The sequence below is a fragment of the Doryrhamphus excisus genome, linkage group LG4 (assembly GCF_037039965.1).
Source record: "Doryrhamphus excisus strain RoL-2023G ecotype Guam linkage group LG4, RoL_Dexc_Guam_v1.1, whole genome shotgun sequence".
NCBI classification, from domain to species: domain Eukaryota; kingdom Metazoa; phylum Chordata; class Actinopteri; order Syngnathiformes; family Syngnathidae; genus Doryrhamphus; species Doryrhamphus excisus.
The window spans coordinates 9,241,416-9,267,474 of record NC_136360.1 but is presented as its reverse complement, the minus strand read 5'-3'; the positions used below and the strand labels follow the sequence as shown (position 1 = coordinate 9,267,474).

General features: G+C 40.1%; 1 protein-coding gene across 3 annotated transcripts in view; it reads left to right on the top strand.

Moving 5' to 3' along the window:
* The window catches only part of atf6 (activating transcription factor 6), a 31,918-nt gene extending 6,242 nt beyond the window's left edge, over positions 1-25,676 (top strand). For 2 of the 3 annotated variants that reach the window (XM_078790090.1, XM_058072187.2), the window contains exons 8-16: positions 5,901-6,086; positions 7,467-7,558; positions 8,767-8,895; positions 10,709-10,804; positions 10,887-10,989; positions 11,706-11,776; positions 13,284-13,395; positions 16,753-16,837; positions 24,481-25,676. In XM_078790090.1, coding sequence (XP_078646216.1) covers positions 5,901-6,086; positions 7,467-7,558; positions 8,767-8,895; positions 10,709-10,804; positions 10,887-10,989; positions 11,706-11,776; positions 13,284-13,395; positions 16,753-16,837; positions 24,481-24,677 — 1,071 coding nt within the window. In that variant the 3' untranslated portion in view covers positions 24,678-25,676. Of the gene's footprint in view, positions 1-5,900; positions 6,087-7,466; positions 7,559-8,766; positions 8,896-10,708; positions 10,805-10,886; positions 10,990-11,705; positions 11,777-13,283; positions 13,396-16,752; positions 16,838-17,030; positions 17,493-24,480 lie in introns of those variants that run through there. The other variant, XM_058072190.2, reaches the window with a different exon arrangement.
* The last annotated feature ends 383 nt before the right edge of the window (positions 25,677-26,059 follow it).

Sequence of the window (26,059 nt, the reverse complement as noted above, 5' to 3'; positions counted from 1 at the left end):
TAAAAAGAGTAATACATTTGCATCACAAAAATACTTATCTGTTCGTATCACTGTGCACTACCGCTTATGCGTTCTGCAGTGTTAACATGTATGGATGTACCACAAGAGTCTCATGTTGCAGCAGTCTTCATCCGCTGTGGAACACATACACCACAATGGCTAAACGGTAGCACGCAGTGATAGCAACAGAGAGGAAATAGCGCCAAGCGATTGTGAGATCTGATTTTTTTTATGTGATGTAAATGTATCTGATATTCGATAATTTCATCCTTTAAAATATATATATATAATTAAGATTATCGTTCAAAGATCATTGTGTCATGTCATCATTGTGTCATGTTGCTTTTGAGCCACTAGATGGTGCTTTAGTGTAGTGGACCTGAGTGAGGCATACCATACTGTATTAGCTACAAATTGTGGAGTGTCACCACATCACACACAATTCCTACTCCTGTTGTCAAAAGAACTACACACACACAGCAACACAATAGGCGGATAAAAACAGACAATACATTACAAACATATAATGCAGAATATTAACCAGCTATTATGTGAGCTCTAACCATGTGCTTTCCAGCTCTTTATTTGTACAAAAACTGCACAGCAAAGCACTCTGGGAAACAGGAAGTTAAATTATTGTTAAATTATGATAGGGTGTCATATTTGAGCTCTGTATGTGTACGTGCACCATTTTGCGCTGTTTCGTTTAATATTTACTCCGCAGATGACAAGCCTCCGTAAGTGTTAACTGTCAGGAAGAAGGCTGCGCTGCACGTTGACATTGGAACTGTCTTTGTGCATTTGTGCATTCATTCATATTTGTGTAACTGCTAGGACTGGTGTGGCCCCGCTACTGGCAGAAATAGGCTTAATAACTGAGAAGATGCTCACTCTCTTCTGTCTTTGTTTTATATAGAGCCAATGCATGGAGGCAATGCAAAGTGAACCCTCTTGTCATCCAGCCGGCACAGAGGGACTAACAAATGGCGCATACACTTATGTCAATTTATCAAGGGCTCATAATTATCAAACTGCTTTTTGTTGTTGTTGTTTTAGTTCAAGTTTTTTTAAAAAAGGAATCTCTACTAGTAAGCATCATCGGTATTTGTCAGGAAGTGCATCTGGAATATAAAGGGCTCAAGCCAAAAATCAGTATGTGGATCAAAAAGATAATCTGTGGTGACTGTGTGATCAGGAAAAAGCAGAAAGAAACAAACAAGGTGTGGCAGCTTTTATTTTGTCATGGCAGTGTGCCACAATCAATTGTATATGGTGGAAACCTTGGCCACTTTGCTCTGTGCTATTACTGTTATGTTCTGTATATCCATATCTACTTCTATGGTTATCATCACTTTTCCTGGCGTTGTCATATCATGTGCAATATACATACTTTCCTGCCCTTTCTCACATACTCAGTTATACTCCATCTATGCAATGACATGTACATCCGCCTCATTGTTACTGTTTGAACTTCAACTACAAATCTTTCTCCCCCCTTGTCAGAACTGTTTGCCTCCCATACACAGACCCTCTGTGTTGTTTCGGGCTTGGGTCCACAATGCCACATTTCCCAATGGCAGGCTCTATTCTGACCTTTGTGATGATTTTGAGAAATGTTCTCACAGCTCTGTTGGTCGTGGTCTTTTCTAGGAGATAGATTTCCACGCTGTGTGTTTTCCTTTTGGGCTGTTTAGTTTGGCATTCATGTTATAAAAATGTTTCATCAGTCTATTCTGTTATGGTGTCTTCTTCTGAAGAACCAACGATAAGTTTGATGACAGATGAAGGACCTGGATCTTTGGCGTTACCTGTAGACAGTAACAACTTGATCTAGTGGGCTGCCTAATTGACCTTGATGGATTGTATTTTGACTGACTAAGCTCAAGGGAAATTTCACAAATAAAATTGTCTTTTAAACGTCACTCAATTCAAAGCTGTGAAAATAGTTTTCCAATTATAATAGACCTAATGGAGTCTGCAGAGACCCCGAAACCAGTGTGGAGGAATTCCATTTCCTGGAGGCCAAAACAAACACAACGCTATGCCATTTGTAACCAAGTCAATAAAGCTCACAATAGAGAGGTTTGGGACTCGGCACAATAATTGTAAGAGAAATTGGACAGAACAAACTTCAGCTCAGTTTGTTTAATAAGTCTCAGAGGTACCACAATAGTGTACTGGAGATGTGTTGTCCAATAAAAGTGCCTTTAGTAAACTCTACTGGGAATACGCAGTTTTGTATGTCAGTAGCTTTAATCCTAATGAGTTGTGTCTCTTAACAGTGTGTGTGTGTGTGTGTGTGTGTGTGTATGTGTGTCTCCAAGAAGAGCGATTTTATCCACTTTTTAGTGTGGAAATACCTGTCGAGAGTTTAGCATAGGACTGTGGTGAGCTCTAGAACTGCTGGTAGAGCTCCAGGCCTTATTTCTAGATATGCAATAAAGGCTTTCCAGAGAGATGTAAGAAAAAGGGCTATATTTTACAGCTGGAATGTATCATAACATAAACTGTTTGCTGGTGGTGGTGACGCTAAACTGACTTGTCATGAAGCCTGTGGTGGACTGATTCACATACATGTATAATGTCGAATGCCTTCCCGCTCCAAGTGGTTCTATCTACTATACGTTCGATGCGTGTGTGTTGTACTATAGTGTAGCCTATAGGTAGGTTATATAAACTTAGTAGCACTAAAAGGCTGCTAACGATTACATGCCTCAGACAGGTGTTGTGCAGGATGAAGCATTTGCGACAGCTGTAAACGGCCATCAGGGATCAGGGTCCGGACTATTTTATGGAGCTCTTGCGCAGCTGGAGGATTTGGCTGCTCCTGAATGAGATGCAGATTACACAGATATGTCATTGTAAGAACTAGGGGATTTACAGAAGGGGGGACCCCAGTTATAGGGTGTCATGAGTTATGATTAAATAAAGAGTTTCTTGCTCCCGAATGGCACATGCAAGGCGAAGAGATTATGGACCTATTTTTCCATTGATCATCTTACTGTGTGTACTACTTTTTAAATTTAATAATGAATAATATGAAATGATATGCCCTTTTTTCACCGCTTACTGCCTTTTATTATTGCAAAATATTTAAAAAATACAATTCATTGTTGTAATACAGCACATTTCTAAACCACTTTTGTGCTAAGAAGCTTGTGCAGAAAATAAAATAATCAGAAAATAATAAATAAAATAAAATGAAATAATCAGCTTCCAATGCATTTAAACAAAGAACATAATATTTATTTTAATTATACATAATAATTGCTAGAAACATTCAGCAATAATCCATAGCATTTATTTGACTCAGTTGGGGGCACTGCATTAAGCAGAAGCTGTCAATAATTACAGAATAAGAAAACGTATTATTTATAATAAGTTGAAGGTTTAAAAATTATTTGGAGTGCATGACAAAGTGGAAAGGATAACATAGCTCTTTGACCCCATGTTATATGTGACATTCATAACAAGTATGTCACTATGGTATGACATTATGGTCAAGAGCGAACCACAGTAGTGTAACAGGCATGAATTTCACATCAACAACATTTTAAAGCGCACACAAAGATAAACTGAGATTGACTCTCGCCTTTTATCAGAAGAAAAACTTGGTTTTTACCATTTTCCATTCTTTAGTAATCCACAGTAGGACATAGCTAGGTTTCAGGAAAATATCAGTTCTCAACATGAAATGGGAAAAACTGCTTTTTGTGAAAATATAAATTTCAAACTTAACGTTCACTTTTACACAGACGTTACATTTATAATTTAGTTCATTTAGACATTTTTATGCTGGAAAATGCTCACTTTGCACAAAGAATATGTACAATTTGCTTAAATAAGATACAAAAAAAACTAATAATAGCCCATAGTTAACCATGAAACGGTAATCATTTATGAATACATTTCAGAAAAAAAAGCTACAGCATGAGGGAGTGATGTTTGAATCGTGATGTAGCGAGGGGCGACGGTACACAGCAAAGTAAAGTTGCCTACAGCCACACCTATTAATGTCAGTGTTTTTTGACCAGGCAGTAATTGCAGAGGGCAGCTGTTATTTACTTTTGTAGCCCACGCCCCCAGCAACTACAGGAGACTCTGTGCTTTAATTGGAGCATTTATGTCACGCTCTTTGACTGCAAAGGCTTGACTGTCATCTCACCTCTAGCGCAGGCAGGCAGGCCACCATGATCGATGTTTATGGTTTCCAGTAAAGTCCAGAGACATTTTTGCAACTTGTCAAATGAGGTCACTCCCATTCTGATGACATAACCATACTGTCTTCTATTGGTAGCACTTTGTCTGCTTAAACACAATAAAACGCATGAGTGCACAATCCAAGGACCGCTGTTAACAGCTCGTCCACTGTGTTCTATATAAAAGGGGATTCATAGCAAAAATGTGTGTTTTCCATATTCATTTATTTTCAACAGCAAACAGTGTCGCTGTCACCTGTGAAAGTGAAGTTGCCTGAAAAATGTCCCTGTAGTTGGATGTTTCTTCCACCCCTTCCATCCTCTACTCCATGGTAAATATGTACTCACGGCGTTCCCAGGCCCGGTCCTGTGGCACGACTCCCAGATTGAGTGCCGGGAGACTTGAGGGGTTTCTCTGGAGACGGAACACAAATAACTAGCTATTAGTCCTGAGATTTTAGCAGCTTTACCCCAGGGATTGTGTATGTGTGTATATAGGGGTAGTAGGTTAGTAGAGGGAGCTGGATGATCAAATAAGGTGTTTTGGCAGTGGAGGCGTGTGGTCGGGTGAAATTGGCATACAGAAAACTTTTTATTGCACTTTTATACACTCAGGAAAATGTTTTATTATTTACTTATTAGTTTACTTAGAAAAGAACTATATGTCAAAAACTACATTGCTATTAAAGCTATCACAGCCTTTGATTTTTAACACAGTGGGTTGCTAGTCAACTTGCCAACTTGTTTACATTTCCCAATCCTCCAATAGGAAATAATACTGCTTTTGAAAATGTTCAGTCTATAGTCTCCTCATGTTCTTTTATTACACCCCTCATTAAGGCTCGTCCTCATTTTGCATAAGTTTTACAGAAACATCATTGATCTTGGAACTCAAGCATGTAATAAAACCACTCAATATTTTGGGGGAATTCAGAATTTTACATCCAACGTTTACAGGAACTTAACTGTCGAGATTCTTCTGTATGTTCAGCTGTGGCTCTGCATTTTTGACCTATATTAGATTTTGGAGTTTGCGTGTCTTTGATATGAGCGCGTTCCTCAAATGCTGACACCCTCCATAAACACATTTTCCCCACAAAGACAACAGAGACACTGCAGGAAACCTCTGCAACTTCTCAGAGCATCTGGATGTAAATATTCCACCGGCAGAAGCTTTATCACGTGCACTTAGGAGCTCTTTGAGGGGTATGAAGGGGGCGCTGAGGTGTCATGAACCCTTTGACAGACATCTTGAACATTTCTATTTAATACTCCCGTCATGTGCAGTAAACGTTCACACTATCTCGTGTGTCTTTGTCTCATTCCAGCTTTTCTGCTCGTTTTGTCTCACTTCAGAGGAAGGATAACCACAGAGCAGATGTTTGAGCTTTGTGTTTTAGATATGAAATCTACGTATGTAAGTGACTGGGGACATTAATCATAGGAATGAAATGGTATTTTTTAAACCAACATATATAAACATGATGTCATAGCCGTATGAGGAGCTAATGATCTATTGCCTAGCAGGTGGCATTCATTGCATTCTCACTCAATACTGCCATATTTTGCCTGTTTGGATAGCTGCTCCCCAAACGCATCCAGATGTGATGAATCTTGTGACATGAGTCATCATCTTAAGTGTTATTCTTTTTATTTCCCTCCCCCCTTCTGTTTCTGTCTGTCCAACTTTTCCAACCTCAGTCGAAGTTGTCCCAAAGGCAGCAGCGCATGATCAAGAACCGCGAGTCAGCGTCCCTATCTCGGAAAAAGAAGAAAGAGTATTTGCTCTCGTTGGAGGCCCGTTTGAAAGTGGCTCTGACTGAGAACGCAGTGCTGAAGAATGAAAACGGCAACCTCAGGAAGCAACTGGAAGGCCTGCTGAGTGAGGTGAGCATCTGGAAGTTCAGTTCAAAGCACAGCTACAGTTTATACAGTACAGTATTTCATATTTCAGCAAACATTTTATTGCATCTACTCCAGGGGACAATGCTATGTAACGTAAACTTGGATGTACTTTAGAGCACTCCCAACCACTTTGTCGTGGCACAGTTGTGTCTCATCAGATCACCACACGTGCTGCAAGCAATTATAGTACATTTTATTGATCTGGGGGACGAAAGCCCAGACTTCCCTCTCCCTGGCCACTTCATCCAGTTACTCCCGGCGCTTCCTGAAGCATTCCCAGGCCAGTTGAGAGACAAAGTCCAGGTTTTCCCATAGGGTTTTATGAAGCTGAGGTGGTGGGCTGCATTGGAGGTCTGAATGCTAACGCTGTGTCGTGGCACTGCTGCATATGTAATTTTATTATCACAAAACAAATGTATTTATTCACTTATTTAACGTTTTTCAACCAGCAGAACATTTATTTATTCACTTATTTAACGTTTTTCAAGAACCAGCAGAACATGAACCAAGAACATTAATAAAAACCATTAATTAACAAAACCATTAATTTAATGGTGACGTTTCTGAGAGCACGTCATGTCAGAATCTAAAATGTCGAACCTCCTTTTGTTACCTGACCTAACAGCACATATGTGACTGGTACAAAAGTACACAATTTTGTACTATTTGACAACCTATATTTAATTTGATACATGTTTGTAGAGTAATATACATGCATGGTAAATTAATTGTACAATAATGTTTTTTTTTGTTCAAAATATTACAATTGACTAATTAACTAATTAATTTTGTTAAAGAACCAGTCCTGTATAAACAATATGAATTCAAATTCCAGGTGGTCCATGATGATGAGTCCATCATGAGTTGATGGTGCATGTCATATATATATGAAAATGGAGCCTTCTTACCTCTTTATTGGTGGAATAAGTGTTTCCCATTACATGCAGTAATGTGCTGGCACATTGTATATGATTTTTATATCTCCAGAATGCACAGAAAAGATAGTATTTGTGTTTCACATAATTCATGTTTCTTCTCAATAAACCGCAGCTCCCCGGCACCAGTAACACTCATGCAGGCCCAGATCATGATGCTACCACAACCATGCTTCAACTATACTATATTTGTGATGTCAGCTATGTAGACAGTAATGGCTTTTATCACACCAACTAATCAAAAGTATATCCAAGTGTAGTTTCTGTATTGCTGTTCCTTGAAAAGATGCACTTTAATAACTGTTGTAATGAAAAAACACTTGCTGAAATATGAGTTACTATTTAAGTCACACATTTATTCACAACTTGCCTTTGACATGTTGTTTGATTTAAATCAATTTGCCTTCTTTTTTTTCCCCCTCTGTAGAATTCAGTGCTGAAGGCAACGGCTCCCAAGAGGCGAGCGGTGTGTCTCATGGTGGTCTTGGTCTTCTTAGTGCTGAATGTTGGACCAATAAGGTAACACTTTCTACTGTAGGTTGTTTATTTCATGAAAACAATTCAGATATTGTAAGTTCTATATTCCTGCTAGGTGTAATTTATGGTGGACTTCACAATAATGTGATCACCAGAGGAAATAATTGGGAATCCCTATGACTCACTGTGGGACTCGTGCATGTCATGTTAGACGTTCTCCAAAGACTAATTGAAAACAGTGCAAACGGTTTCCTATTGAATCAAGCTGTTCACACAAAAGCAGTTCATCAAATCACAGACCAACTTTTAGTTTAGCTTAGACTTTGCTATGATTACAGCAAATCAGTTGATGCAGACAGTATGTTGCAGTTAATCCAGGAAGCATGCAAATTTAGTGGTACTCATACTGTATGTGTCTTTGCGAGGATGAGTCAAATTGTTCTCACATGAAGGAAACAAATGTTCCTTAAGTCATCTTTGCAACTTCTCTCTGATCTTCCAGCCAAAGTTTATGTAACTTTGTGACTAATAGGTGAAAAAAACCTTAGAACAACCCTACTGAGGTTGGAATGGCTGTAAACATTTTACCCACTGTGAACGTCAGAACAAAACATATCACGCTCTACCAGTGGCATAAATGACACATGACCAGTCCTTTTCATCTGTTGTGTTTATCGCTACCCTTTTTTGACAAAAAAAGATGGGTTATATACAAGTGGAGCACAGCAAAAATATATAAATTCCGCCCATTTTGTGTGGTGGGATTTTTTTGTAACAGATTTTCTGATGTCATGTTTTAAAAATGTTTGTTTTCTCCTGAGTGGAAGTCTCTCAGTGAGGATGCAAGTTGGTTTCTTTGGCGTTGATAAGCTGCTCTCTCTGTGTGTACTGCAGCATTTATAAAAACTTTGGGTTTTTTTTGTTTTTTTTGCAATGCAGCTGTGAGTGTCAGTACCTGTTTACATCTTGTGAGTTTTGAGGAATGTAAAATATGCCCACAATGAAAATGCCACCTAGTGTTGTAAAAGCATGAAAGGACACTACGTGTGCTCCTCAGTCTGCTTTGGATCACTCAGTCTCGCTCAAGAATACACTGTTGGGCTTGTGGCTTAAAGCAAAACAAAAACCTTCCTCCTTGTGAGCACAGGATGAGGGCCACTTGGAATTTCTTTTTCTCTCCCTCAAGTGTCCTAATTTCACCTCTCCTTTTTTTTTTGTTTTTGGCTCACCCACGTGTCCGGCTTCATCAGTCAGCTTCAGGGCAACACAGACTCTGGGCTGGAGGTTGTATCAGTGCAGCACAGCAGACACTTGTTGGGTTTCTCCTCAGAAATGGACCCCAAGCCCCGTGGAAGTGGCTCTGCCAAGGTGGCCGACAGGTAACATGCTCAACATAATTTGAGGGTGCACCTGGGCAGGGGCCCTTGTCTGAACTGGTGCGGTTTGTTACAACACACACACACACACACACACAAGTTTTGCCTTGAGGAACAAGGTGGGAAATTGGGGTCATAGCTTGTTTGACATGCAGCTTTATATCATGAGCTACGGCTTATTTTTCTAAGGGCTTGTATAATTTTCTTTCTATTTTAAACACAATTTGAAAATTGCAACAATAACATTCTTTTTTTTAGGTACATTACCGTCACCTCAATGTCTTCAAAATTATATTTTGCAAGGTGGTTAATATCCACGTCTGTGTTTAGTCAGATATAAATGTGTGCAAGTCAGTCACCTGCAGTATCAGGTTACCTAGCAGCATTACAACAGATACATGCAGGAAGGAACACATTAGCATTTACAGAAGGGGTGACAGCAGAGAATGGGGGGTGGGTGAAATTTAATCTGGGGGTCTTGCCTGAATAGGAAGCTGTCTGTGTGAGTTATGATCAGGCCCCTGTGCTCCGACATGTTGTCCAACAGAACTATTTTGAGGACCTCCAGAGATGAGAATGTAAGGTTTAGTCAACACATCATCTTAGATAAAGGAGGGATTTATTGGGTGGACGCCCTGGCAGGTGTGCACAGACTATGGACATCAACTCGTGCAATATAATGCGGAATTTACCCTTGGGACTAATGAAGGCATACCTTATCTTATACGCAATCATTAACATCTTGTTGCAATATATGCTTACAAAGACTCAAGAAAGAACATTCACATTGTTCTACCACTGGGAAGACAATGGAAGCATCTCAAGTGTATCTGTTAACAACTCGTTCTTATTGGTCCTTAGTGGCTCAGCATTGATTTTAATCACCCTCACCTTTATTTGCACCCTCCAAGCCAGGTCACCCTGTCCCTAGGTATTGACACATTATTATTCATAAGTGCCATTGTAGTACCTGTGTGTATCTGGAAATGCGTAAATGATCAGGTAAGATCACGTAAATGATCAGGTCTCCAATAGGGACTCATAGTAAAGGAGGGATACTGAATTGAGGAAAACTCACATATGGTCATTTCTTAACCATTAAGTTACACAACACAGCAACAACAGAACCAATGATTGTAATCGCAGTAAAAAGCAAACTCCTCAGCAAGCATTCACGTTAATTAGTTGATTGTAAACAACAGTACCGTAAGCATTAGTTGCTAACATTTTAAAGTGCACACAGAGTGCACCACATGCAATACTTCAGATTGCAACTAATGCAATATTGTGTAGTAGTACCAAATTAGGAGGTTGCCTCTAGCCACAGCTGTTAAGGACAATGTTTTTTGACACGACCCAGGCAGTTATTGGCTCTTGGCTCCCACACACCTGGTGCTTATAGGAGATTTGGTGGTTAATTGAACAGAGGCGTGACTATTTACAATATGCAGGTTTCACAGCATCGTCACCAGCTTCCCCTGAATAAGTGACGGAAGCACTGCCAACTCTACACTTGGTTAACATTAAAATGTAATCAATGCAATTCCTGAAAGTACCCAATAAAAACAAATCCATAAATTTCACAGTAATTCGGAGCCTCCAAAAAAAGCCAAGCTGATTTCTCCTTGCTCACCATGGGTGTTTGACTGCCAGCCATCTTGGCTCCAGCGTTGCACTGAAAGCATATTCTCTAATGAGAAAAACATTTTTTAAACGGGTCAAGTGTGAACATGAAATTGTCGCATATAGTGTATATTACCAAGCCTCTCAACAAGTGTAGAATCTCATCTATATGTATTTGATTGCCATGTTGCAGCTCTGAGGACAAGGCCCTGATGGTGGTGAAGGAGCTGAACTTTCTCAGGCCACCGCCGCCCTGCCAGCCTCCTGTTAATCAGACAAAGTGTATTGAGTGAGTGCGCTTCCTTTCAAAAAGATTATACATGGATCCCTCAATTGGTAATAAAAAATTAAATGTGTGATTTGATGGGCAGATTGGCCCATGAGTTGAGGGGGTGGGTCCACCGTCATGAAGTGCAGCTGACCAAGTCCAGACGCACGAGTAACAATCACCTCAAGCCCTCCAGGACCATTCTGGTAAGTCCCATCTACATGTTTGAAACCTCTTATTTAAGCCATTGCTTTTATTTGGAGCCTTATTTTCCGTTCCCCACTTCCTCTCTTTTGTCAATTTATCTTGAGCTGCATTTAATCACCATAAGAAGTCAAATGAGAAAGTAAATACAATAATATTGTGGGATTAGGGCAGTTTGCAGCAGTCAATTGCAGCAGATTTCAAGAATGCATTCGTTCAGGAGGACTTAATTTTAATAAAAAAACACAATTCCGTCATTGTTTCTTAAATTGCATGTTTTAAAGGGGGCCTATTATGCTCAACTTTTGACCCTTTGTATTGAATTGTGGTCTCCAGCTTTTTAGATTTTCCAGAATCTGCACCTATTCCAGCTCTATTTCCTGATTTGTGTTTCCTGCCAAAACGGTCTGTTTTCATTTATTAAATGCCCGCCTCCAGGCATGCCCACTCTGCTGTGATTGATCACAAGAGTGCCTCCTAACCATGAACCGTATAAGGAAGTCCCCCCCCCTCTGTGACATCACAAAGGGGCAGTTTTACCACGCATTTTGAAACCGAGCTTTTTGAGCCATCCCAAACTTCTTTCAGGGCTCACTTCCAATTGCGCAAATCTCATTATCTGAAACTTTGGTATGGTTTAACACGAGAATACAACACAAGCCTTAATCGGTATGCATGAGTCAGGTCTTGTTTATTAATGCATTTTTCCCCCCAACAGAAAACAGAAAATAAGGCTGCGGAGAGCTCCCAGATTGTGACCGTTCGATACACAAAAACAGCAGACGACAAGTGAGTTAATGCATGATATTAATTTGTGCCACATTCACAAAAGTCTTGGTTGTTTTTTATACAAGCAATTCAATTTTATGATAAAAAGAAGCAGCTACGGTGAAGCTCTTTGAAAGTTGAAAGTCTGAGGAGTTCATGTACATGCTAAACACGTCAGTTTCCTCCTAGCTGGTCCACCAGTATTATAGCCCACTAAAGTAGGTAATCTTGGAGTCGCCATGACAACAACAAAGACTCAATTCTCCTTTTCACAAGCTCGTGTGTCTAATTATGAAAAATATTGTTGCTTTAACAACCTGTGAGTACAACATATTTGTGATCTATAAACTAAAATTGTCATATTTCACAAACATACTAAAGTCCCCTTCAACACAACACCATTACGTGAATGTACTGTTCATACTGTGTAATAGTATTTGACTTAAGTGGCTCTTTAAATGGAACCATGATGGGAGGTAACATTTCTTACTCCTTTTTTGGACATCGTCGCCCTCTTTCCTTTTTACAGTTTAATGAAGCACAGATTGTAAAGGATGACCTGAGTACTTGACTTCAGAGTTTGGCACTCAAAACCTTTTTCTGCTGAACTGCTCTCAGATCAGAACAGATGGAGTCAATAGGTTTAGTTGGCCCCCTATAGTTTTTTTCCTCCCGGCTAGGAAATGTGAAGGACAAAGGGGAATCTGTTTTAACAGGTCCAACTCCCTAAGTTCAAGGACATTTTTTTTCTCTATTCATATCTTTAAGGATTATCTGAAGAGATTACCATGTGGATTTACTTGAAAATCCAATCTTCGCACATATCTAATACTAGTGGCAAATAATTGCACGGAAAAAGTTTGTGATAGAGACCATTAAATAATACAATAATTAAATTTAATACAATTTAATACAATAAAATAATTTAATACAATTAACAATACAAAACCATGCAACTTATGATAGGTATGAATGTGAGTGTGAATGGTTATTTGTCTATATGTGCCCTGTGATTGGCTGGCGACCGGTCCAGGGTGTACCCCGCCTCTCATCTGGGATAGCCTCCAGCATACCCCGCCAACCCTAATAATGATAAGCGGCCTGGAAAATGGATGGATGAATGGGTGCATATGCTTCAGTGATTCCCGATGAATAACACCTCATTGTGTACTAAACGTACAATGTACAAAATGTGTACTTTGACCAAGCTAAATGGGGTGTAACCCCATTAAATGTAACCAGCATATTCCACACCTGAAGTTGCTCCAAGCGAATCAACGCAGTATACCGTATATGCAGATGAGCTGATGTCTGCATTGACACACTGAATTTCAGCGTCTTTGTGGGTTATTTCTGGGTTTTTTTGGTCAGGAAAGAGACGCTCAGCAATAGTGTAATTTATTGTGATTTTTATTCAAGTCCAACTTAAGTTCAAAGAGACTAAGTCCATTTTATGTTCATTGAGGTTTTTCAGCTCAAATATGAATTATTGGTAAAGCCTTTGTTTCTTCATGCCTTATATTCTAAGGACTCCCGGAAAGGAGCTGCAGGTGTACTACGCACCCCATCACACGTACAATGACTTCTTTGGTGAGATCAACCGACGAGGTGACACTTTCTATGTCGTGTCTTTCCGCAGGGTAAGTTTGCTTTTGTCCTCCCAAAGCTGATATTAACACTCGCCACATAAAAGAAAAAAATCACTTTTCCTACAAACTGTCCATAAAGTGACTTAATAAAGAAAATAAGTCCTCATGAATGAATCATAAATAATATGTAATAGATCTGTTCCTTAACATAAAAATTTAATGTGAGAGTGGGGTGGGGGACGGGGATGATGTTCACACACCCAAGGGTGGAACTACCCCTTTCCAGTCCTTTTCTGCCCATTTTCAATCATTAGGATCATGTTTTTAAGGTTTTCAGCACGAATATGTGTTCATTTGTCATCTTAAGTCTTTCTTCATTAGGGTTTTTACCTCAGTCGGGACTTCGGGTCTGTTTTGGATTTGCTGTCTTGCCATGATTAATAGTGGACATCACTTACAGTAACAGTTCTTTGATCGCTTTGGGTTTTAGTGCTGTCCTTTATTCTCGGAAAGATATTTTTAGAGGGCCCCAGTGTAACATCATGCTCTAAAGTGCTAACCAAATCAAACAGAATTTCTTTTTTGAATGACTCCAGTCTATGTCAGACAGTACATTGAAACAGCCCAGTGAAGGTACATCATGCTTTGAAATATAAAACAAAGAAAATTGATAGTGCCTGCTTTCGCCTAAATGCTTCACCGGTAGAGATGATTTTACACTGAGGCATCATCAGGCTCGCTGAGTGCAGTGGGAGTCTTAACACCCAAGTGGTGGCCAAGGATCAAGACCTCCTGTCACTCGGGCGTTGGCATGGTGACAACTGGAACAATAGTGACAATGGTGGACAATTGAATGTGAATCCAATTGAGAACTTCTTTTGGGTCAAATATTGGCATTTTAATTTTGTGTTATTTGTGGCTGCACACTGGCTGGCTCGCCTCAAGGTTTTGAATCGCTTGAGATGGGGGCGGGGGGTTCTGTGGGAGTATTCCGGCTTTCTTCCACAACCCAGGTTAATTCAAGACTCTTAAGACTCCAAATGTGTGAAATGTGTGTATAGTTGGTTGTCTAAATGTGCCCTGTAATAAGTTTGCCATTCCAGAGTGTCCCCCTGTCTCTTGCCCCAAGTCAGCTGGAATAGGCCCCAGCTCATCCCTGACCTTAATGCGGACAACCATTATGAAACATTATGGAGCATTATCTGAAACAATTAAGTGTGACAAACAAGCAAAAAATAAGAAATCAGAGAGGGGGCAAACACTCTGACCACTGTGTTATTAGTTGAATATCATTGTTAAAATGTCACTAAAAAAATATGTAACAGGGCTTCTTACCTGAACCAACCCTGACAATTGTAAATATACTATTAAATATATATTATTACAGAAATATGGCACATTTTAAATTCTGCTCTGAAGTGACTTTATTTTGTTTCCTGGGTTTCAGGGTGTTATGTATTTCATTAAAACGGGTGGGCTCTTGTTCCACTCTGTATGATGTGGTTAAAAAAACGTGCCAAGATTCTGGATTGAATTTGAAACAAATCACTATCAATTTGAACTTCTGTCCCTCTTGGCAAAATATGTCTTAGTGGATATTTCATACTATTACTGTCCTCTCCCCAGCAGTTCAGGTCTTTATGTTGTTCCGACCCATTCCTATTGAAACCCAGATCACTTTTTAAGCAGATATGCAAGTACCTGTGGCCTTGTCTGAGTATGAAAACAGCTGAGGTGATGGAAAATGTACCTCTCCACAAGGCCAAAATCTGCAGTTGCTTTTTTGTGTTATGGCACCTGTGGCTTTATGTAATCATGCGTATTTTGGGGTGACGTTGTGGAAACATTGCGTGATTTCAAGGAGGACCTTATCCAAAATATTTCAAGGAAAATGTACCTGTCGTCATGGCAGCCAAAGTTCTGATGTCAGCTCGTCTAGCCTGTAGGTTCCTTGATGATGAGAAGTCATGGACCCTCTCATTTGGGGCAGCATTTAATAGTCCCATTGGTGAGGTCCAGCTTATTCTTTGTGCCTTGCAGTGCCAGGAGAATATGTCAAACCATAAACCTTTAATTTTAACTACTAGTTGTGAAACACTGATTTATACTTAACTGTGAGTATTGCCTTTTTATTGTTATTTACTTAAATATGAAAGCACTCATTTCACATGAATGGTGGTATACTGAGTACAGTACAACATTTGTCACAGCAGTACAGCACATTAAAACTCAATTACTCTTACATTTGCCCTAAAGGTTGTGTAATTTGGAATTCAACCAAAAGTTTCAGGCACAATATGCTCATCTAAAGTTGACAGCAACTTGGAGGTCCAACCGAGATTTGAAATCTCATGAGACCTTATCTTAGTGAGCATCTAAAGGATGTTATGGCAAAAAGGAGAAATACAATAAAAATCATAAAACTGGAAATGGATGCATGAAGAAGGGGGGGACATGTATCTCTGTCCTGACTATTAAGTACAATATGGCTAATAACAAAAGAACAGAATATGCACAGGAAACTGTTTTACTCATTGGCTTGGTCTTGGATGAAAATTTGCCACATGATTGGTGCGCACATTTGTTTTGAGACATTACAAACTTCTTTCAGGGCTCACTTCCAAATGCGCAATTATAGGTCAGAAAAGTGGAAAAAGCACAAAGGTCCCCTTTAATGAAAGGCTTCTCAAAACAATGTGTTCAAAGGAATAATTAATTTGCAGTTTATTTCTTTACCTCTTAAGTAAAGGCTTGTCAAAGCAATATGTGTTCCAAAGAGTAATACATTTGCGTGACAATGCCAAGTGGGGGTGAGTCACTGTAAGGACTACAGTGCTCGAGATAAGATTTATTGTTTTCACATTTTGCTGGCTCTTTTGTAGCTCCTGTGGTTTTGCATATTGGGTTTGGCTCCTAATATTTACCGTTGTCCTTTGAATTGTCATGTATGTTACTAGGATTGCTCTTTGAAAACATGGCATCACACATCTACACCCCCATTCATGTCATAGGTGCTTCATAGGTGCTATGTACTCGAATTAAAGCATTTCTTCAGAGTCTCACAGAACCAGTATTTCCAATGCTGTTAACTGTATTACTTTGCAATTATCGTCTCTCTGGGATTAAAGACAAAAAAGTGCTTAGCAATGAGGGAAAATGTTTTGATTATAGGCTGGAACATAGAAATTGGTCTCAGTGTGACGTTTATAAGAAAAAAATGCCACTGACCTCAGCACGCATCATTTCACTACCCTTAAAAGAGGAATCTTAGCTTCTTAGTCTTGTTTGCCTCGCCCATATAATTTTATTTTGGTTCAGTTTGATCAGAAGAAGCAAGCATCACATCTAATTTCTGATATAATAAAACAGACCTTTCTGCCAAGTGAGAATTGTCCTGTTTATTCTCAGGATCATCTGCTACTTCCTGCCACCAGCCACAATAAAGGAAATCGCCCAAAGATGTCTGTGGTGTTGCCGGCCATGAATATAAACGGTAAGTAACTCTTGTTATTATTCAACAGTTGTGGAAATGGATCAGTCAGCACTGGAACAGATGAACGGCAATGCTTCACTGTTGTCATAATCAGTATGTTATGGCGAGTTAGTGTGCATAATACCAGTTGCTACATCAATTTGTCTTGCTCCTTACATCTGGAGTACTCTGCCCTTTTTGTCACATCCCTCAGGCTTCTCCTCTCAGCTGTATTTAGAAGAGCTGCAACGTGGCTGCACAGCCATCGTCCAAACCACGTCCAGGCATGCAGGCCCAAAGATAAAGAAATGCTTTCTCAATGTTGTGATTTCCTTTTGGCTTTGGCTCTTCATATCTTGTACTAGAAATAATTTATACAAGTGCCAGGCCTGACATGTTTATAGAGTAATGATACTCGTAAAAGAAATAGAAAGGCAATAAGAAAGGAATAGAAATTCCAAAACTGTGTGAGACAGTTTCCTTTGTACCCCATGCCTCCCTGTTTAATGTTTGACAAAACATCAGTCCTCTAGACTTTGCCATGGCTCGGCCAAACCCATGCAGTTTTGTGCCAGTCTTTCCTAATGGTGCTGCCAACAGCAAATTATGTGACAGCTTGATTTTGTGGTATCTACAGTCATGACTGTAAATTACGTTTGGGATGCCCTCTATGGGTTGTGGTCAAAATGCTTTGTAAGACAAGCTCATATGTAGTACAGATATTCTCACTGGTTGTATAAGTCATCCAAATATGGCCAGTGACTTATGGACAATTACTAAGTCCCTCCTGTGCCCCTGCAAGGATGTTTTGCAAGTTGGTGGGCATGTTTTTCCACCATTTTGTGGTGATTGTAGTTGTAGTGTAGAGCGTGTTGACCTGTGTGAGAAATTTTAAGTCAATCTCTATTATGGATGTCAATGACAGTGCTGCCATGTGGAAGGCAACACACTCAGGGTTGCAAGTTTTGACAAAATTGCTCTCTTGTTTGCAGCAGTTGAGAAGTAGAATTACATAGATTACACATATCTATGATACTGTGCTCTTCCTGTCTCTACGCTCTTATTATTGGCCGGTACTACATGATAGTGATTGGTCCAGCACAGTGGTTCTCAATTACTTTTCATCATGCATATTTTCATTCCCACCCCACTATTAGAGAAGCACCGGTCTAGCAGATTGCAGCATCATTGCAACGTGTGTGGATACATGGCTAGAAGTGGGAAAAATAATACACATATTGTTGATGTGCCGTGAATGTGGACCCTGCAGTAAGTATCCTCAGTCACCATTATGCACCATACTGCAGTGGCCCACAGTCTCTGTGTCCAAATAATGCATACCGGCCAGCATGGGACTGTTTTGATGTGATGGCTATCTATTAGTGTTAGGTTGCAAGCTCACAGAGCTGATCTGAGCTAGCATGGAAGATCTGGGCTATCTCTAATAACTATTTGGATGGATACTTATTTTTTTAAAGCTTATTCCAAAGACAAGGTACACCCCAATGGTGCGTCGGTTATACTTAGGTCACCATTTGGCTCTCACCCTTCTATTGAATCATTCACATGTTTAGTTTCTGTGAGTTCATCAAGTCGTTCTCCAAGATGTTCCGCGTCATCATTTCCAAATATTATCAATGAAGAGTTCTTTGAAAGACAGTAGGCATTTCTGTTCAAATACTATACCAGAATGTATATTATAGCCAGTTGTGGTTGTTTTTGTTGGCTGTCAGATACAACACATGCGATTGCTTTTCTCTTGTCTGTCTCTGTGGTAGGTGGCCAACAGCATATTGACACCAACTGAAAGAAATGAATTATATAATATGAGCTCCAATGCAATGAAGACAAGCCCATTGGGAAATGACTTTTTCCCTACTTTTTGTGAGCAAAGGGTGTGTTCAGTATGAAGATTGATGAAGGTAAACATTGTTTTTCGGTCAGTCTTGTCATAGAGTAATGTTAAGGTCTGTGTCAGTCACATGGTCCATTGCAACAGCAGTAAACCGTGAAATCCTAGACCTCCTTCTCTGCTAATGGTTGAAATCAAGGCCCAAACAAAGGTGCTATTCAGGATGAGCTCGGAGGGCAAATCGATTTGCACATTTTGTCATGCCTGCAGTCTGCAGTCCAAGACGTCGCAAGCTTTTTGTGCTCTCCCAATGATCTCTGATTACGGATGTTAATCTCTCATTGGCGAGGATGTTGACACCGGGTTTAAGTTAGCACACAGATGCAAGCTCAGCATTCTTCTGTTCCAGATGCCACAAGGCTAGCGACCAAAAAGGGTGATGGAGAGTCTGTGGTATGGACCCACCTCTTTGTCTCCATTTAAGTTGCAACTTCCAAGTGATTCAATGCAAATGGCGAGCGACGCTGTCCTCTCATTGGAGCGTGATTATTCCACGGTGGAGGATAATTCTTTCCAGCTCTCTCTTGAGGAATGCCTTTCCCGTCCAGTCACTAAATGGCTTGCATCTGGGGGTGGACAACCTCTGTTAATGTGATCGTTTGCTTAATAACTGAACAAGACTGTGACTTTGATGCAAACAGATTCCTGGTAAAGATACTTGACCCTTTGGCATTTTTCTGGAATTGTATCAGACTGAGTAGTGGCTCCTTTTAAGGATTGAGGGGTTTGTGTATGTGTTTATTTAATGAGCCATAGAGTTTGAAAGTAGCTCAATCAAGTGAAAGTGACATGTTTGGAGGAAGAGGAATGTTTTGGGGATGACATCATTTACAGGTGGATAGACCGTGGGAGACACACTTCAGTTACTCTTGAAGACATGTGCTGTTCAGCTAACCAGCAGCAGCCACAGCGGGTTCAAGGCAGGGCGCTGCACCGCTGATGAGATTGGATTCAGATTTTCCTACTGCTGTAATCTAAACAGTGCCCCTATTAGCGTTCTGAAGTAAATTGCCTCTCAGCACAACCTGAGATGAGGCTGCTGCAAGCGTCTCTTCTCGACGCAGTGCGCCTGCCAGTTTGAGTTTGTCAGCATGTCACCAATGCAAAAACATTTGCTATACACCATGACTTTCTACAGCCTGCGTAATGTCCATAATGCAAGTGTGACATCATTCTACTTGTATTCTAATAGGACAGTAAAATACATAGAAATGTAATACGGGAAACACTTGCACTACTCACTTCATCCTGAAGGGGTGGGGGCGTACATGAGCTGGTAGGTGCTTGCTGCTGCTGTCCTTTCATAGAGAAGAAAATCAAGCAGTTTCATTTGTTACAAGTCAAATGCATAAATGCATTCAAGATATTTTTATGCTCAGCTGAATTAATGAATGAATTAGAATGCCAAGATGGATAATTATATACAAGCTCAACAGTAGGTGATCAGACTTTTACAACAAAGTATCATAATGTTTTCTGATCAGAAGGATAGGCTGCGTGTACGTCGTATTCAATTAAAAGCTAAGGCCAAGAGTTTGAAAACAAATTGATTTTCTTTACCAAAGTGAATTGTTATTTTTTTCTTTTTCTTGCTATCCCTTTTAATGAACAAAAAAGCATCCAAAGGAGTCGGTACATTACCAGCTATGAAGCTCACCCTACATCACTGCGTGCAATATGTACTAAGATCCAAATATTTTTTTTTTAAATGCCATAAATACAATTGGATGAAGTTTAATTAATTAACAGGCGCTCTAACGGTCGCCGTTGAAGAAGTCGTGAAGGAAAAACATCCTTTCTCATGGACATGGTAGAGATTCTGACCACTCCCACCATGATCTGTGATTATGTTGGACAAGTTTATACAGTGTATATGCATAAAGTGGAGATACACACGCAGAACAGGCATGAACAAGCCAAGCTCATTAACATTAAAGCTACAGACACACAAACGGGTATGTTCCAAGTCGGACTTAGTAAACTGCCTAAATTTCAGCATTAAGGCTAGATTTTGGCTAACATACACCCAAGACACTATTGTGGGACCTCTTGACTTATTTTTAGCATTATTGGAAAATACTATAATCTAGGCCAGGGGTGCTCATTAGGTCGATCGCGATCTACCGGTCGATCGCGGAGGTGGTACTGGTCGATCGCTGGTCGATCGCGGCGTGACATTAAAAAAATATCATCCTAGCATCAATGCCGTCACTTGATTGATATACAGGGCAGCCATTCAGATGACAACTGAATGTTGCCCTTCGGGTGACCAATCAAATCAAACAACGTCTCTAAGTGCAGCAGAACTTACGATGTCAGCCTATCATCCATCCCCGTTACGTGATTGACATACAGGACAACCAATCAGATGACAACTGAATTTTGACATTTAGGTCACCGCTCATGCGTAAACAACGATGCAAAGTGCTAAGCTAGTCGGCGAATTGCGTCAGATTTTAAGCCCTCGCTAAAGTTTATGGTCACTAAAATGAGTGAAGGAGCTGGACCAAGTAAAAAGGCAAAAACATATCACTTCCATACGGAATGGGAGGTGGACTTTTTTTTTCACAATGTCTTTTTCGAAGTGCGTTTGCCTGGCTAACCTGGCTATCAGCAGCTACTGTCCGGACTATGCATCCCTGGCTGATTCAATTCAGTGCAAGTCATCAAAGTAAACTCAGGTAATTACAAAAAATGTTAATAGTTAATTATGTGTGTTTTGCAATATTGGCTCATTTGGTTATGTAAGGTACATCAACATACATTGTACGTACAAATAATTCTCAATACATATGAAAATAAATAGATGTTTTGCATTTTTGTAGTGGGTAGATCATTTTGACTCGGTCATTTTAAAAGTAGCTCGCATGCTGAAAAAGTGTGAGCACCCCTGATCTAGGCCCTTTATGGCTAATGGAAGAATAACCTCTTGACAGGGTTAACAACTTGAAAATCATTCGGATCAGTCCTCCCTTATGACCCAGACATGAAGCTGGAGTCGTCTCCAAGCTGTTTAAAAGCTGAAATATTTTTCCAACCACCTGTGCAACACATCAAACTCCTCGGCATCGCAGAATCTCCACAGGTTTCTACACAAAAGGGGGAACACAAGGGAGGTAAAGACAATATGGTAGCTCCCTCTGCGACCGGAAGATTCCAAAGGGTGTTCATGTCATTAGTTGTCCATCTTGAGCATGACCTCATCTACTGCTGAACTTCTTCCTTTGAACTGGCAGTAAAACACACAAAGCAGACCTCAGGTTGGATTTTTAAGTCTCGGTTACGTTATTTCAGAGCGCATTCCACGCAAGTCAGAAGATGACACGTACAATTGAAGTTAACGTCTTTTGATTCTGACTGCTGCCATTTTTTTGAAATATACACTGTATCCCTGCACTTTTTGAACCTATTAGATGACATATATCACATACAACAACTTAACATTAAGGAGTGGCACAGGAAAAATACGTTAACTAGCATGTTATCTAGCTATGTGAGCTAATATTACACTCACATTTTGCCAACTTTGCAAGGTTAGCCTTCCCGCTGAAGAAAAACAAAATGATGAAACTTACAACTCCCACGTCTGGAGCTGATGGATAGTTGGCAGAGCTCCAGGCTGCATTTTAAGATGTGTAGCGAAGCCTGATTTGAAAAGCAACTTCAAAAGCCACCATTTGAATGCTTCTGAAACAAAGAAGTGAGGCAGATGATGAGATTTTTTCGTATGCTTATGCTTACACAGGCCCTTGGGATACTCATTAAACTGTCATACATACATACATACATCAGTAAACAGTCGCTTTTGGATAACATGGGCTCTTTAAGACCCTCAGACATGGTTTCTGTTCCTTCAATCCACTCATCCTTCTTCTATGCTGCTTATCCTCACGAGGGTCGCGGGCGTGCTGGTGCCTATGCCGGCTGTCTTCAGGTGAGAAGTGAGGTATACCCTGGACTGGTCGTCAGCCAATCACAGGGCACATATAGACAAACAACCATTCACACTCACATTCATACCTATGGACAATTTGGAGTCGCCAATTAACCTAGCATGTTTTTGGAATGTGGGAGGAAACCGGAGTAACTGGAGAGAACCCACACATGCACGGGGAGAACATGCAAACTCCACACAGAGCGGAGAATCAAACCCAGGTCTTCCCGATCACCTAACTGAGTGGCCTACATGCTAACCACTCGTCCACCATGCGGCCCTACTTTGTAATGTACCTCGTCATATTGAGCCTTTTTGCTATCTACTAAGGCCCACTCTAACATTAATATAAACCTTTCAGCTACTTATTAAATTGCCCCTTTTTGGAAAGAATTTTACAAGCCGTGTCCACCTTAAAGGATGTTTGTCTCTAAAGTCAGAAAAACACATGCTTGTTTCAAGATGGCTCAGGTAAGTCATGGTCTCACAACAAAATTTATCTTCTCTCCTAAATCCACAAGAGACCCCTTTCTCTCACTCTCTTACTGGGGGTTTCTTCCTAAATATATGTGTTGGGAGATGTTTGGTCTATGAGGGGAGAAATTCGACGTGAATCACCTCCAGCTGCTTCTCAGCAGTCCTCTATTGCACTTTGCATGTTACTAGACAATGCATGTTGCGCCTGGGTACTGATGAGAGGTGGATTGTTAATGATAACTGCTACACAATAGAAATATCAGTGTTTTTTCTCACTCATGAACAATGGTATGCAGGGCAGTACGCATCGTAACTCTGCTTCATAGCACACCGCATGTGCAGAGAATAAGATGTAGCAGAATATTATATTTAGCGACTAGGAGTGAGGATTGATTAAAAGTGAAAGATGGGAAGTGCTTCATGCATCATGCATTCATTCAATAATTAAATAATAATAAATACAAGCGTCGCAAAAGGCGAAGGGTTCCACTTTTGAGTGTGCAGCTGCGTCACAGTGCAATTCAGGTCTGAAAGCATGCATAAACTCACCACAATGCAACCCAACCCCTGACCAGCTACAGTGCCAAGAAGGCAGAGCTTGGAGACATTCCTCAGTCGCCAGGCAACACCTCACCTTCCCAGGGAAGCACGCAAACCAGGGGTGTGCCTCCCCATTTCAGAAACAAAATAAAAAACTGCAAAAATTGTACAATTGAGCAAAAAGGAATAATGTAACTATGGAAATCAGAACAGTTGATACTATTGGCAACCAGACCATGTTGTACGCCGTCACTGCCCAAAGACAGCTGGAATAGGCCCGCTACCCTAGTGAGGACAAGCTGTGCGGAAAATGGATGGATGTATAGATGTTGATGCTAATAATTCAGCAGCAGCATTGATAGTTTAATCTGCACTTCACCCAATAAGGAACTTTACTACAAATGAAATAGACACTTCTTAAATTCCTACTATTGTACTTGTCTGCAGTATTTTTTAGTTTTCTAAAAAAAGTCATTTGTGTGATGGCAAAGTAGATGATGTAACTCACTGACCCCAGAAGTTTGTGTTTTGTTTTTTGCTGCAGTAGTCTTAATTTTTCCATGTACATGTCTTGAAAAGGTATTTACTTTTCCATCAACAAACAAAATACAGGAGGTCCTTGGTGTACATATTTGTTTCATTACTACAACAGCACTTCTTACTTTTATCTCTATGGCCATTGCAAGTGAGTGAAGAGGAAGTCTTAATAAAGAGACCACTACGCTGCTTATTCATCTTTCTTTTGTTCATTAGCATCCCTCAATAGCTTTGTAACTAACAGTCTTTATCTGCTGCTTGCAGACAGCATCATTGGAGACAAGGAGTTTGAGGTCATGATGCAGATCGACTGCGAAGTGACGGACACCAGGATCCTCCACATCCGCTCAGACACTATCCCACCAATGCTGCGCGTCAACCGCACAGAGACGTTTTACCAGCGATCGCCAGCTGACGCCCAGGGCGCCCCTCCTGTCGGGGTGCTCATGGGGTCAGCGTAGGACCTTTCAAAGATTCCTTTGGCATAAAGAAGATATTTCACTTTCTTTTTCAGTGGAAATCTTGTCGACACATCCTTTTATTGGGCCAGAATTCCGGAGGTGGTGCCTGCTAGCTCCTTGTGTGGCTGCACATAAGCCCAGACGTCCCACGTAAGGGTAATTGCATAACAGCAGGAGGCCAAGCACTGAACCCTGAGTCACCCCGTCTCTCAAACACACCCACACAAATGCTTCTTCACCATAGCAGCTCTCTTCAAGTCTTTTTGTTTCTCATCAAGGCTAAGTGTTTAAAAATGTGTTTTAGAAAGCCCAAACAAAATAGAAACTCTGTTTGTGTGTTGAATTTAGATTAACCGTCCCTTCTTTTGCATTATTTGCAGGAACGCCACCACTATTTTTTGTTTGATGGATAATTTCTTTAAATATATTTTGGAGTCTGCACTACCCCTGCAGTGTGTTCGCAAACAGATTCAGGCTATGTACATTTTTATTTCTATTGTTCTATTGTTCATTCTTAACCTTAACTTTAGTGTGTGATTATTTTAACAATTATATGTGGTGTACGTGAGAGATATATGTAAATACTTTATTTGAAGGATTTTTGTCAAATGTATCCAATTAGAAACTAAATTGAAAATGTAAACAAAAAAAGCTAAAGTGCACTCTTGGGGTTTTTGTATTTAAAAAAATATATATGAGTGATTTTTGACAATGTTTTTGTAGTATGCACTGCAGCACAGATGTGGGAAGTTTTTATTTGAAATTATGAAAATTTTCAACAACAGTTGCTGAATTTGAATTTGTCTTTAGAATGCACACAGCAGACCAGATAAAATGCTGTTGCATCTAACCCTCATGGGTCATAGGTTGCCCACCCTCAATGCTCAGGCTGTACACATATATTTGCTTTTGCCTTTCTGCAATGTCAATTTCCACCATGTTTCCACTGCAAGCCAGTTGTGCTTACAAAAAAATAAACACTGGATTTTATATATGTGACACATGTTTTGCTGTTTTTATATAGATTTGTTGATGTCCTGCCCGGGTCACTCTAAAATCTCAGTGAGCTTAACTGGTTAAATAGCAACTTCTACTTCTACTTAATACTTCTAGAATTGGCTCTACGGTGTAGGAGTGCTGTGTTCGATTCCCCACTCAGACATCTTTGTGTGGAGTTTGCATGTTCTACCCATGTATGTGTGGGTTTTCTCCGGGTACTCCCTGTTTAGGTTAGGTTAATTGGCGACTCTAAATTGTCCATAGGTATGAATGTGGCTGTGAATGGTTGTTTGTCTATATGTGTCCTGTGATTGGCTGGTGAAAAGTATAGGAATTGTAGAGGAGAAGACAAAACTACACAGAAAAAAGAAAATATATGAAAC